Genomic DNA, 14,763 nt, shown 5'->3' on the forward strand with positions numbered 1-14,763 from the left:
TGAGTTTTTGGTGCGTTTTTTAGCATTTTCCAGGCTCAAAAGTAATGAATAAAAAGGTTTCCCTTTAAAAACGCTATTAGACGAAGACGCGCCTAAATGTGGGTAGCCGCGTTTGAAATGCCTCTAAACTCAGCTTCTGAACGTATTTTCTGGGGTTCCAAAAGAAAAGCCTCTAAACGCAACTGCCTAGAAATGACAAACGCCCCTGTGTACATCTATGGATACCTGGTTTGCCCAAAAATAAGACCTAGCGTGATTGTACAAATACACACAAGGAAATGCCCCTCAAAACCTGTGTGACAAAATAAAACATTACACACCTAATCACAACCTCCGATCAACTAACCAACCAAAACTTCCTCCTCATCATGAAATCCCACTACAAAGCAAAGGGAGAACGAAGATTCGCAGTCCAAGGACCACGGCTATGGGACGCTCTACCCACCAACATCCGCATGGAAGAAAACCATCCGGCCTTAAAAAATAAATAAAGACCTACCTCTTCTAAAGAACATGAAGCACAGGGCGGATCAAGCGCCTTGAGGCGATTCAGTTCGCAATTGTAAAGCTATACAAATCATTCATTGTCGGTGATGGCTGCAATATAAGACCTACCCCGTTTCCCCGAAAATAAGCTCTACCCTGAAAATAAGACCTACAAGGACATTAACTAGGGCTATTTGGGTGGGTAGGGCTTATATTGCAGCCATCACCGACAATCATGCTAGGTCTTATTTTCGGGGAAACAGGGTTAGATAACAGAGGAGCGTTCAGGAGCAATTGAAAAAACTCCTAAACGCCCGTTTACCAGCAACAGTGTACATGAGGCCTTAAAAAGATTTCCCCTCACTTCCTTCCACACAGTTTCTCCAACAGGAAGTGAAGTAAAACATCCAACAGGGACACGGTTTATAACACTGTCATAGAAAAACTATTTTCTGTCTGTGTTGCTGCCAAAGAGTTCCTCTCACTTCCTGTATGGGAAAATGTTGTCACCAAGACAGGAAGTGAGAGGAAACCTCCAATGGGGTCCCAGATATCAGTAAAAAAGTGACAGGGGATGTAATCCTTCCCCACTCCATCTAGGGTTGCCACCTCATCCCTTCAAACCCAAACACATATTAATTACACAGGTTCTGTGGCTGATTAAGGTGGTAATTAAACTCACTTGGTGCCTGATCTAAATTTAATTAGGCTCAGCACCCGTGTACTTCATATGTGTTCAGGTTTAAAGGGATGGAGGTGGCAACTCTAACTCCATCCAGAACTAGGAAAAATTAGTTTTGGCTGGACATACATGTTATGGATAGTTCCAAACTGTCCTTTATTTGGAGGGATTGTCCCTCTATGGAACCAAATCCCTCTGTTCCCATCTCCTTCTCAGTTGTCCCTCTTGTTGGTCTGAAGTGTAGACCTCAATATGATGTATTATTTACCTATCAAGCATGTTATATTGCCACTAAATCCCCACCACCACTACCATCCATCACCATCATCATCCACCATCCTCCCCACCACCATCCACCATTCAAAATTTAATAAAAAGAGAACAGTCCAGTAATCTCCTGACCAGCAGTGGTCCATCTGTTGGAGATATTTCCAGGTTATATACAGATGGTGTACAGAGTTCCAGAAATAACCAGTTCCAACCTTCCAACCAAACCCCTAGCCGTGTCCCATCACTAACTACACAATAGCAGTCCTAGTTCACCAGCTGCACAGTCCTAACACTTGTCATCTTCACAATACAAACTCTTCCCGGGATCACCAACCTCAGCTCCAGCAGATCCCTCCTGTCTGCTCCCCAGACTACAGAGATCTGCCCGGGTGTCCCAGGGGACCCTAACCTGCCCAAAAGGGAGAGAGCAAAACCCGGAGTGTACAGAGGATCAGAGGGCTGGGAAGGGGGAAGATTATATATCCTACATGTTTACTTTATATAGTGATTGACCTCATTTAAAGTCCCGCTGACCACTTTCCTTTCTTTTTCTTTGGAAAGGGGGAAGAAAGGAGCGCATTTCTAAAAGATGGAACTCTTTCCATATCACAGTTTAAACGAATTTGTCTCAATAGACGGGGTACCTCCACAGCTAAAAATTAGTCAAACGAAAAAACAAAAAAGAGGGATAAAAAAAAAGGAGCCTGGGAGATGTGTAAATCCTGAACAGGACTTTTCCAGGCTCCCCGCCAGACCCTCTACTACAGAGATCAGAACATCAGATGGGTCATTTATGCCCCTTGAAAGCCTGAGGGCTCCTTCACACCACAATGCGGTGCAGGAAGCCGGTGTTTCCAGAATCACACTCTTGATACTTTGCAGTTGTGATCTGCAGCAGATGTCAATGTTAAGTTAACTCCCCAAACAGGGCTGGTGCAAGGATTTTTGATACCCTAGGCCAGTGATGGTGAACCTTGGCACCCCAGATGTTTTGGAACTACATTTCCCATGATGCTCCACTACACTGCAGAGTGCCTGAGCATCATGGGAAATGTAGTTCCAAAACATCTGGGGTGCCAAGGTTCGCCATCACTGCCCTAGGCAAAACCTAATTTTTCCAACCCCTTTGCCCTGTCCATGCATACCCCACCTTTTTAACCACATGCCGACCGGGCCATAGCTGAAAGACAGCTACAGGGCGGCCGGCTTATTCTGGATGGATGTCTGTGGGACATCCTCACAGAATCGCACACTCCCATGCGCCCCCTGGAACATCTGTGACTGCCGGGGACCCGGCGTATCACGGATCCCAGTAAATGGCCGCTGATAGTGGGCGTTAATCACATGATTACGTCAAATGACGCAGCATCACTTGTAAACAAACCAGCATCCTGTCATGATGCCGGTTCCTCCCTCCCCACTCTGTACCGATCGGTTCAGTGCGTGAGGAGAGAGGGAGAGATCGCTTGCAGCGCTGTGGGCACTACAGATTCAACACACAGAGCTGCTCAATGCCCATACTATGCAATACCCTACAGATCCCTGTTATTGGTACGTCCAATCTTCAATGCCGCCCTGCCATCGGGAGCACGCCGCCGACTTTATCGCCGTGGGCATCCCCGCGATCATCTCACGGGACGGCTGAATGGAGGAAATGCCGTGTAAACAGCATTTCTCCATTCTGCCTAGCAACTAGTGACGCTGATCTCTGCTCCATGTGATTGGAGCAGAGATCAGTGTTCACTAAATGAAAGCCCAACCCCCCCACAGTTAGTAACACATCCCTAGGAACACTTAACCCCTACACTGCCACCCACTGGTTAACCCCTTCACTGCCAGTGTCATTTACACAGGAATCACTGCATTTATATAGCAGTGATTACTGTATTAATGACAATGGTCCCAAAAATGTGTCAAAAATGTCTGATGGGTCCCCCACAATGTTGCAGTCACAATAAAAATTGCTGATCGCCGCCATTACTAGTAAAAAAAAAAATAATAAAAAATTATTAATAAAAATGCTATAAAACTATCCCTATTTTGTAAACGCTATAACTTTTGCGCAAACCAATCAATAATCGCTTATTGCGATTTTTTTACCAAAAATATGTAGAAGAATACGTATCGGCCTAAACTGAGGGAAAAAAATGTTTTTTTATATATTTTTGGGGGATATTTATTATAACAAAATGTAAAAAATAATGCGTTTTTTTTTAAATTGTCGCTCTATTTTTGTTTATAGCGCAAAAAATAAAAACCGCAGGGGTGATCAAATACCACCAAAAGAAAGCTCTATTTGTGGGAAAAAAAGGACGTCAATTTTGTTTGGGAGCCCCGTCGCATGACCACGCAATTGTCAGTTAAAGCGACACAGTGCCGAATCGCAAAAAGTGGTCTGGTCTTTGACCAGCAAAATGGTCCGGTCTGTAAGTGGTTAAAGCGGCCCACGTACAATGACGGCGATTCACGCTGCTGTGCCAACCTGCTGCAGTACAACTGTGGCGGCTGGTCAGCAAGTAATACTGCAGCAGGTTGGCACAGCAGCATGAATAGCCATCATTGTGCGTGGGCCACTTTAAGAAGCTATAGGGGGCACGCCCGTGCGCACCCGCTGCGCTATGCTGGAGCCAATGAGCATGTTTCTAACTGGGAGGAGGGGGAGTGTACACCGACCACCTGCGATCGCCCCTCAGAGCACCATAACGGGGATCTGTAGGGTGCACTACTTTTGGTGTGGTCCAGTGCGATCCAGCCCATTCATAAAAAAATTACTCAAATTACACCGCACTGAACCGCATGGGAATCGCACAGGAACGTGCAGAGCATTCCAGCATTAAAAGAAAGGAAAAAAAGTACAGAGTTCCCCTTAAAATCCACACCAGGGCCTGGTATAGAAAAGGGGGGGACCCCATGATGTTTTTACACCCAATTCTCTGAATAACCAAAATTTGTCCAAATTTAGATTCAGACCAAAACAAATTGCAGACGTCTACCTCATACTCAGGAGAAGTATCAGAATATATCTGTGGGAGTAACTGGAAGTTTTCTCATCCTGGGTGTGACAAGTCATTTGTTTCATTTGTTAAATAATTTACCCACTTAAGCCCCGAGCCTATTTCTGAGATTTGTTGTTTACAAGTTTTTTGTTGCTAGAAAATTACTTAGAAACCCCAAACATTATACTTTTTTTGTCTAACACCCTAGAGAATAAAATGGCGGTCATTGCAATACTTTCTGTCACACCGTATTTGCGCAGTGGTCTTACAAACACACTTTTTTTGGAAAAAAATACATTTTTTTGAATTAAAAAATAAGACAACAGTAAAGTTAGCCCAATTTTTTTTTTTACATTGTGAAAGATAATGTTACGCCGAGTAAATTGATACCCAACATGTCACGCTTCAAAATTGCGCCCCGCTCGTGGAATCGCGACAAACTTTTACCCTTAAAAATCTCCATAGGCGATGATTAAAAAAATTCTGCAGGTTGCATGTATTGATTTACAGAGGAGGTCTAGTGCTAGAATTATCGCTCTCACTCTACCGATCGTGGCGATACCTCACATGTGTGGTTTGAACACCATTTTCATATGCGGGCGCTACTCACGTATGCGTTCGCTTCTGCATGCGAGCTCGGTTGGGACGGAGTGCGTTTAATTAATTTTTTTTTTTTCTCCTTTTTATTTTTTATTTTTACACTGTTTAAAAAAAAATGGTGCCACATTTATTCCTATTACACGGAATGTAAACACGCCTTGTAATAGAAAAAAAAAAAAACATGACAGGACCTCTTAAATATGAGATCTGGGGGTCAAAAAGATCTCACATCTCATATTTACACTAAAATGCAATAAAAAAATTTTTTGTCATTTAAAAAATAAAAAAAATGGCCTTTTAAGAGCTATGGGGGGGAAGTGACATTTTGAAGTCGCTGCCGCCCTGCAATGGTATGTAGACGGGTGGGGGTCATCTTCCACTCACTCCTCTCCATACCCAGGAAGAAGAGGGATCCGATCGCCTCCGCCGCTACCGACGGCTCCGGTAAGTGGTGGAGGGCACCGGAGAGCGACGGGAGGTGGCGGGTCCTCTCCTGCCACCGATAGAAGTAATCTTGTGGTAAATTCGCCACAGAGACCACTCTTATTGAAAACCGGATCGCCCGCTGAAGAAGTTGATAGCGGGGTTATGGTAGCTAGCTGCTGCCATAACAAAGATATCCCTGTTCAAAGTTAGGATGTATATCGGCGTGTGGCGGTCCGGAAGTGGTTACATTTACAATAGAAAGTAATGGGAACGTTGTTTTTTTTTTTTTTCAATATTTCTCTTTTTTTATTTATATACTGAAAAAATAAAAACTCAATGCCAATTTAAAAACCACCAAGGAAAAGATCTGTCTTTCTCAAATAATTATATAAAATGCATGTGGCAATACACGACTCTATGAATGAGCCCCCATGTGGTCAGATCCCCGCACTGCTGCTCTGTTTTTGTCTCATGTTTTGGGTGTAATGTGTAAATTGTTACCAAAGATTAACTTTTTTTTTTGGAATTAATACATTTTTATTGATCAGAAAAAGAGAGAAAAAAAAAAGTGGTATGTGTGGCACATTCACAGTAACAATAACAATGGTATTAAGAAGGCTCAAATATGCCAATCATAAATATAGTTTATAACACACCTTATTATCCTTACATTTGTAGCGGCGGCTCCTGAAGAGCATGCACTATGCGTTTTTCAAAGTTAAACTTTGCCTAAACTGCAGTTTGGTTTGGGTATAATTGTCTAAATTGGACCTCTGCATCAGTCTGACTGGACTGTGAGATGTTCAGTCTGGCCACAGGGGGGCACTGTCTCTTGTGGCAGGCGTGGAACTATGATCTGGTTAGGTGCTAAAGTTACTCTCTGTCGGAGCCAGGTCAGTGGGAGGGGCACTCTCGCTGTGCTTTCTGGGAGAGGGTATTTAAGATGCGGATGTCACGTGGTTTGGGATTCCGGTCCAGTATGAGGTGCTGACTACTTGGTCCTGGTCCTCCTGACTAGCCCCCAGGAAGGCTATGGCCTGGGGTGCAGATCCACCTGACTTTAAGGTCTCGGTGCTGGCTAGCCCGAGGCAAGGAAACTAAAGGAGGATTCCGAGGTGGTTGGGTGCCGTCTCCGGTTTGGGAGAGACCCCGTGTACTTCAAGCATTCCAGGGGAGGACTCTTTAGAAGAACACCATGTATGGATTGGTTTTCTTAACAAGAGCCTGGAAGGGCTGAAGTAACCGAGAGAATCCGGTCTTGTGGATATCGCCAAGCAGGCTGAAAGATCCAGGTATCCCAGCAGTGTTTCAAGTTTAGTTTCCCTTACTGTTCCTGAGTAAGCACCTTGTTGGCTGCTCGGCCTTGGGAGAGAGGGACTGTCCTACTAGAGTGATCATCCAGCTGCAAATGGCTATTCTCTGGATTTAGTCAAAGTAGCTTACTTTCTTTAAAGTTTTTTGACTTTGGCACTAAGAGAACCTGAACTTCCTTTCCAACCCTCTGATCCCAAGTTGAAAGACTGTTCAATTGACTGAGTTTTGCAAAAAAAATCCATTCAAGTGGATCTGTTGTCAGTCTCAAGTTACTGGGCCATCTACCATGAGACACCCCTAGACGTACAATGAGGAAAACAGAAGGTAGCGGTAAGCCCAAAAATAACCAGCAGCTCCTTCGGGGGTTAGTGCTACACATAAATCTATACATTATAATATTAGGTTTACCCTCAAGGCCACATCTTCCCCTCTAAAGGGGGTACCCGGAATGGTATAAACCAAAGGAAGAGAAAAAGGAAGAGGGAAAAAAAGAGGGGAAATATTTATTTGGTAAGATTCTATTGCCAGAACTATAATACAATCGGACATTCCGACAAAAAAAAACGTGGATTTTTTTCCGACGGATGTTGGCTCAAACTTGTCTTGCATACACACGGTCACACGAATGTTGTCGGAAATTCCGAACGTCAAGAACGCGGTGACATACAACACATACGACTAGCTGAGAAAAATGAAGTTCAATAGTCAGTGCGGCTCTTCTGCTTGCGTGGAACTTTGAGCGTCGGAATTGCGTACACACGATCGGAATTTCCGACAAGTTTTGTTGTCGTAAAATTTCAGAACCAGCTTTCAAACATTTTGTTGTCAGAAATTCCGACAGAAAATGTCCGATGGAGCCTACACAAGCTCACATCAAACATTTGTTGTCCGAAATTCCGACCGTGTGTACGCGGCATCAGAAGTACTAAATGACGCCTTTCAGAAACAGAGACTCCCTGAGTCAATACAGGAAACGATAATTATAGTAATTCCAAAACAGTGTAAGGACCTGATGCTGCCTGAGTCTTATCGCCCGATTCTCCCTCCTCACCTCAGATGTTAAGATATTGGCCGGGGCTTCTTGCAAACAGATTATCATTCTATATTAACCACTTTCAGACCAGACCACTTTTTGCAATTCGGCACTGCGTCGCTTCAACTGACAATTGCGCGGGCGTGCGACGTGGCTCCCAAACAAAATTGACACCCTTTTGTTCCCACAAATAGAGCTTTCTTTTGGTGGTATTTTATCATCTCTGCGGTTTTTATTTTTTGCGCTATAAACAAAAAAAGAGCGTCAATTTTGAAAAAACATATTATTTTTTTACTTTTTGCTACAATAAATATCCCCCAAAAATGTATAAATTTTTTTTTCCTCAGTTTAGGTGGATATGTATTCTTCTACATATTTTTGATTAAATAAAAAAGCGCAATAAGCGCTTATTGATTGTTTGCGCAAAAGTTATAGCGTTTACAATATAGGGGATAGTTTTATGGCATTTTTATTAATATTTTTTTTTTGCTAGTAATGCCGGCGATCAGCCATTTTTATTATCATTGCGACATTATGGCGGACGCATCAGACATTTTTGATACATTTTTGGGACCCTTGTCATTTATACAGCAATCAGTGTTAAACATTTGCAGTGTTTCCTGTGTAAATGACACTGGCAGTGAAGTGGTTAACCACTAGGTGGCAGTGTAGGGGTTAAGTGTGTCCTAGGGGTGTGCTGCTAACTGTGGGGGGGCGTGGCTGCATGTGACACGTCACTGATCTCTGCTCCAATCACAGGGAGCAGAGATCAGTGACACTGTTGTTAGGCAGAACGGGGAGATGCTTGTTTACTTTAGCATCTCCCTATTCTTCCTCCCTGTGGAACGATCGCAGGTATCCCCACGGCGATCAAGTCCACGGGACCCGCGATCGGACCCATGGAGGTCCCAACTGGCACACGCACGCGATGGCACGGCGGCAAATTTAAAGGGACATACCTGTATGCCCATTTGCCTGTCCGTGCCATTCTGCTGACGTACATCAGCGTGCGCCGGTCGGGAAGTGGTTAATACCTTGACTCATGAGGACCAAACAGGTTTTATTCCAACTAGAGCAGCTTCAACTAATATACATATACTTTTTTTTTTTAAAACATGCCGCTCCCTATCGAAAATACGGGATCCAGAGCAATATTGTGCCTGGATGCCCAAAAAGCCTTTGATATGGTGGAATGGGAATATCTATGGGCCCTATAGGAGGCTTTTGGTATAGGCCCGGGATAAAATGGGTCAAAATGTTATATAGGGAACCAAAAGCAAGGGTGAGAATTAACAATACACTATCCAGACCCTTTAATCTGTCTAGAGTTACTAGGCTGGGATGCCCTCTGTCTCCACTATTGTTTGCAATAGCATTGGAACCTCTTGCCCTTGCAATCAGTGAAAATAGTCGGGTTTCGACGAGCAGGAAGAGAGGACAAAGTAGCTCTCTATGCAGATGATGCTCTTATTTTCCTGGGGGATACCACAAAGTCATTAACGAAACATATGAGCCTTATTCTCCATATTTTGGCAAATCTTGGGATACCAGATTAATTGGGATAAATCTGAACTACTACCATTAGACGAATGAAAAGTCCCTTTACTAAATCATGCGTCTCAAATTCAAATTAAGCATGTAGTGAGATCCCTGGAGATTGAGATTTCACAAAATGCAAAATATTAAACTGAATCTTAAACCTTTATTGGTAAAATGTAAGGATAAATGGTGAAGTTGGTGTAAATTACCACTCACAGTGATAGGCAGGGAGAACCTTGCTGAAATGATTTGGTCCCCACAGTTGCTTTATGTGTTTAATAATTCTCCCGTATGGATCACAACATTTTGGTTTAGAAAAATAGAATCGCTCTTTAGAGGGCTTATTTGTAAGAAAAAACACCACCCATAAAGTTGACAACATTAATGTTAAATAAAGGAGCAGGTGGATTGGCAATTCCCCATCCAAAAAAGCTATACCGTATATACTCGAGTATAGGCCGACCCGAATATAAGCCGAGGCCCCCAATTTACCACAAAAAAACTGGGAAACTTATTGACTCGTGTATAAGCCGAGGGTGAGACATCCCTGTGTCCATCCCTGTGTCCCGTCCATCCCTGTGTCCCGTCCGTCCCTGTGTCCCGTCCGTCCCTGTGTCCATCCCTGTGTCCCGTCCGTCCCTGTGTCCCGTCCGTCCCTGTGTCCCGTCCATCCCTGTGTCCGTCCCTGTGTCCCGTACGTCCCTGTGTCCATCCCTGTGTCCCGTCCGTCCCTGTGTCCCATCCGTCGCTGTGTCCCGTCCGTCGCTGTGTCCCCTCCGTCGCTGTGTCCCGTCCGTCGCTGTGTCCCTGTGTCCCATCCGTCGCTGTGCTGTGCTGTGCTGTCCGTCCATCCCTGCCTACCTGTGCCAATCTGCAGCCTCTGTGTGCCACGCTCTCTTCCTGGTCTGACAGACGGCGGCCATTCCTCTGTTCAAAAGCCGCGCCTCCCTCTCTGTGATAGGCGGAACACTCAATTTCCCAGCAGTCAGTGTTCCGCCTGTCACGGACATCCTCTCATCCTCGTCCATAGTATGAGAATGAGCGGATGTCCGTGATAGGCGGAACACTGACTGCTGGGAAATTGAGTGTTCCGCCTATCACAGAGAGGGAGGCGCGGCTTTTAAATAGTAGAATGGCCGCCGTCTGTCTGCTCGACACACTGATCGAGCAGGCAGACGGCGATGACTCGAGTATAAGCCGAGGGGGGCACTTTCAGCCTCAAAAAAGAGGCTGAAAATCTCGGCTTATACTCGAGTATATACGGTATTTTATCTTCACAAATACAACACTTTTTTGGATGGACAGTAATGGCCGACTCTGATTCTATGCAGACATAGAAAACAAAATATAATACGACGCACTCTGAATATGACTAGTAAACAAACTCGTATAGTGTTGAATGGGAATGAACATAGAGTATAAATAGTATTAATGACCACAATGGGCTGTTACAGTCAGTAATGTCCATGAAGTATAAGGAAAAATAATTAAAATAGTTAAAAGAATTAACAAAGAATTAAAAAGAAACAAAAAATCTGGTTCTATGCAGAGCCTGCTATTACCAGTATATCCCGATTACCCATTGATCTCTTTATTGGAGATGAGAAACCAACGGTCTAACAAAGGCTTTATTACGGGAGAATTGTTTGACAAGGTATGGCAGGAAATGGAAAAAATTATGGAAATAAAAGGTTATACGGCATATACCCCTATATGGAATAATAGCAGCTATGCGGAACTGATGGAACTGGAAGGGTTTGAGATATGGAAGCCTCAAGGGACTAAGATATATGACACAGGTATTCCAGGATGAAGTGATAAAGACCTTTATTGAACTAAGAAATGAATATAATATCCCAAACAAAAGATGTTTTCCTACAGTTCAGGCACGCATTACAAGCACAGGCGGAATTTAAATTTAATAATTCTGAGGTAATGTCCTTGTTGGAAAAGACAAAAAAAAAAAAAAGGTCTGATTTCACAAATCTATAATATACTATATGATAAATTTAAAGGATATACCAGCAAGAGCAGCGCGGTCATGTGATATAGGGCCAATGTCAGATGAACGATTGGCAATCGGCACTGTCGGCAACATCCCTGTCATCTCTATCCCCAACACAAAATTTAACACAAATATTCATATTACACAGGGCTCATTATACACCAGAGAAATGATTTAAATGGAAACGTAGAGATACAGCCCAATGCCCCAGATGTAAAGGGAGGCCGGCGGACTTAATCCATATGTTATGGAGATGCCCCAAGCTCCACCGCTATTGGAACAAAGTGATATCAATGATTAATAGTGCTTTTGGGACCAGAATGTCTCCTGAACCGGGAGGCTGCCTCTTGGGTATCCTAGACAAATGGGGTATCTTGGGGGGGAATACAGGATATCATTAACTAGGATCTTATTTCAGGCGCATAAGCTCATAGCACAAAAGTGGACATCATCAAGCCCACCTACAATAGCGGAATGGAAGATACAAATAAGGGGAACATTAGTTAAGGAAAAGTATATATTTTTACACAGAGGCTGCCCAGGGAACTTTGAAAAGATATGGAGAAGAGGGACGGACATTTTGGATATATAATGTGGCGGGAGAGGGGGGAGGGCGAACTTTTATGAGGGTTTTCTTGGGAAACATTATATAAAATAAATATATAAAAAGTATATATTTTTACACAGAGGCGGCCCAGGGAACTTTTGACAAGATATGGAGAAGAGGGACGGACATTTTGGATACATAATGTGGCGGGAGAGTGGAGAGAAGGGGATGGAGCGCTTCCAATCTCAGATGAACAATGGGCATCGGCACTGTCGGCAACATCCCTGTCATCTCTATCCCCAACACAAAATTTAACCCAAATATTCATATTACACATGGCTCATTATACACCAGAGACATTTTTTTAATGGAAACGTAGAGATACAGCCCAATGCCCCAGATGTAAAGGGAATCCGGTGAACTTAATCCATATGTTATGAAGATGCCCCAAGCTCCACCACTATTGGCACAAAATGATATCAATGATTAATATTGCTTTTGGGACCAGGATGTCTCCTGAACCGGGAGGCTGCCTCTTGGGTATCCTAGACGAATGGGGTATCCGGGGGGGAAATACAGGATATCGTTAACTAGGATCTTATTTTAGGCGCGTAAGCTCATAGCGCAAAAGTGGACATCATCAAGCCCACCTACAATAACGGAATGGAAGATACAAATAAGGGGAACATTAGTTAAGGAAAAGTATATATTTTTACACAGAGGCTGCCCAGGGAACTTTGAAAAGATATGGAGAAGAGGGACGGACATTTTGGATATATGTGGCGGGAGAGGGGTAGGGAGCACTTTTATGAGGGTTTTCTTGTTTTTTTTTCCACCCCATCTTATTTCGTGCCTGGGTATATTGGGTGTATGTTGTTTGCTATTTGTGATGTTTTTGTATATTGCTTGAAAAAGTAATAATAAAGAATGATCTGATTAAAAAAAAAAGAGCCTTTTTACACAATGCAGAGAATTAATCACTTGAGTATAACAAGCATGCTATTCTGCATATAGAGACTGATTTTACTGTTGTGGGTTTAGCAACACTTTAAGGAATAACAATACAATCCAAAATGGAGGAATCGGAGGAAGGACAGATCGCCGCTCAGATCATTCCGGAATAACATTCAGTAGATATCAGTCAGTAGAATCATCGTCATCATCTGTATGTGAAGAAAAGGAAAATGATGAATAATCAGTGTAATGATATCATTCCATTCTGGACATTCTCTTCATATCAGGATCCGTGTATTACCTGCAGAGGAGGAGACGGCTTCACCAAGACCATGTTCTACTCTTCTTCTGTCTATAGATACCTCCCATCCTACTTCCCTTCAATAAAGAATCAAATGAGAGTGTTAACCACTTTAAGACCGGGCCTACTTTTCAAACTTGTTGTTTACAAGTTAAAATCATTTTTTTTTTTTGCTAGAAAATTACTTAGAACCCCTCAACATTATATATTTTTTTTCTAATACCCTAGAGAATAAAATGGCGGTCGTCACAATACTTTCTGTCACACCGTATTTGCGCAGCGTTCTTTCAAGCGCCCTTTTTTTTAAAAAAAATACACTTTTTTAAATTAAAAAATAAGACAACAGTAAAGTTAGCCCGATTGTTTTTATATTGTGAAAGATGATGTTACGCCGAGTAAATTGATACCCAACATGTCACGCTTCAAAATTGCGTGGAATGGTGACAAATTTTGACCCTTAAAAATCTCCATAGGTGGCGTTTAAAAAATTCTGGAGGTTGCATGTTTTGAGTTACAGAGGAGTTCTAGGGCTAGAATTATTGCTCTCGCACTCATGATCGCGGCGATACCTCACATGTGTGGTTTGAACACCGTTTTCATATGCGGGTGCTACTCATGTATGCGTTCACTTCTGCATGGGAGCTCAGCGGTACGGGACACGTTAAAACATTTTTTGTTTTGTTTTTTTCTTATTTTTTTTACCTTTTATTTTTACACTGTTCGTTGTCACTTTTATTCCTATTACAAGTAATATTATTCCTATTACAATGTAAACATCCTTTGTAATAGAAAAAAAAGCATGGCACGACCTCTTAAATATGAGATCTGGGGGGTCAAAAAGACCTCACATTTCATATTTACACTAATATGCAATTAAAAAAATGTTGTTTGAAAAAAATTATTAAACAAAAATGTCTCTTTATAAACTATAGGCTGAAGTGACGTTTTGATGTCCCTTCCACCCTGCAGTGATATGGAGCCGGGTGGGGGCCATCTTCCTCCTCAGTCAGCTCCCTACCTAACACGGAAGAGGACCCAATCACCTCCACCGCTGATGGTGGCTCCGGTAAGTGGCGGAAGCCCCTGGGGCGGAGCGGGAGGGGAGTGATCTCGCAGGCAATCCGCCGCATAGACCACTTTTATCTGAAAGCGGACCGCCCGCAGAAGAAGAGGATACGGGGTTATGGCAGCTAGCTGCTGCCATAATAATGATATTCCACTTCAAAGTGGTGCCGGGTGCTCAGTTAGCCCTTGTACACACGGTCGGAAATTCCGATGGAATGTGTCTGATCGGACCGTTTTGTCGGCTATTCCGACTGTGTGTGGTCTCCATCGGATACTCAGACGGACCAAGTTTTCCAACTTGTTGGTAAAATATTTAGACAAAATGCTCCGATCGGACATACTCCGATCATGTGTAGAGAATTCCGATCGGACAAAGTGCCACGCATGCTCAGATCAAATTCCTACATCAAAGCTATTGGCTACTAGCCTGAACGTAGTCCCATCGTAACTAAATTACGCCATCACGTTCTGAACGATCGGATTTTCCAACAACTTTGTCCGACCGTGTGTATGCAACAGTTTCGGACAAAATCCGACGGATTTGG

General features: G+C 43.2%; 1 protein-coding gene across 1 annotated transcript in view; it reads right to left on the reverse strand.

The window, feature by feature from the left end:
- Window positions 1–10,956: 10,956 nt before the first annotated feature.
- LOC143961794 (NACHT, LRR and PYD domains-containing protein 3-like) overlaps window positions 10,957–14,763 on the reverse strand; it is a 43,863-nt gene continuing 40,056 nt past the window's right edge. The window contains exons 8-9 of the mRNA XM_077471128.1: window positions 13,154–13,230; window positions 10,957–13,061 (exon numbers count right to left, since the gene is read on the reverse strand). Of these exons, the coding sequence (XP_077327254.1) occupies window positions 13,036–13,061; window positions 13,154–13,230 (103 nt within the window). The 3' untranslated portion in view covers window positions 10,957–13,035. The remainder of the gene's footprint in view (window positions 13,062–13,153; window positions 13,231–14,763) is intronic.

Source organism: Lithobates pipiens, unplaced genomic scaffold (genome assembly GCF_037356315.1).
Source record: "Lithobates pipiens isolate NorthernLeopardFrog02 unplaced genomic scaffold, aLitPip1_a1.2 Scaffold_8, whole genome shotgun sequence".
NCBI lineage: Eukaryota > Metazoa > Chordata > Amphibia > Anura > Ranidae > Lithobates > Lithobates pipiens.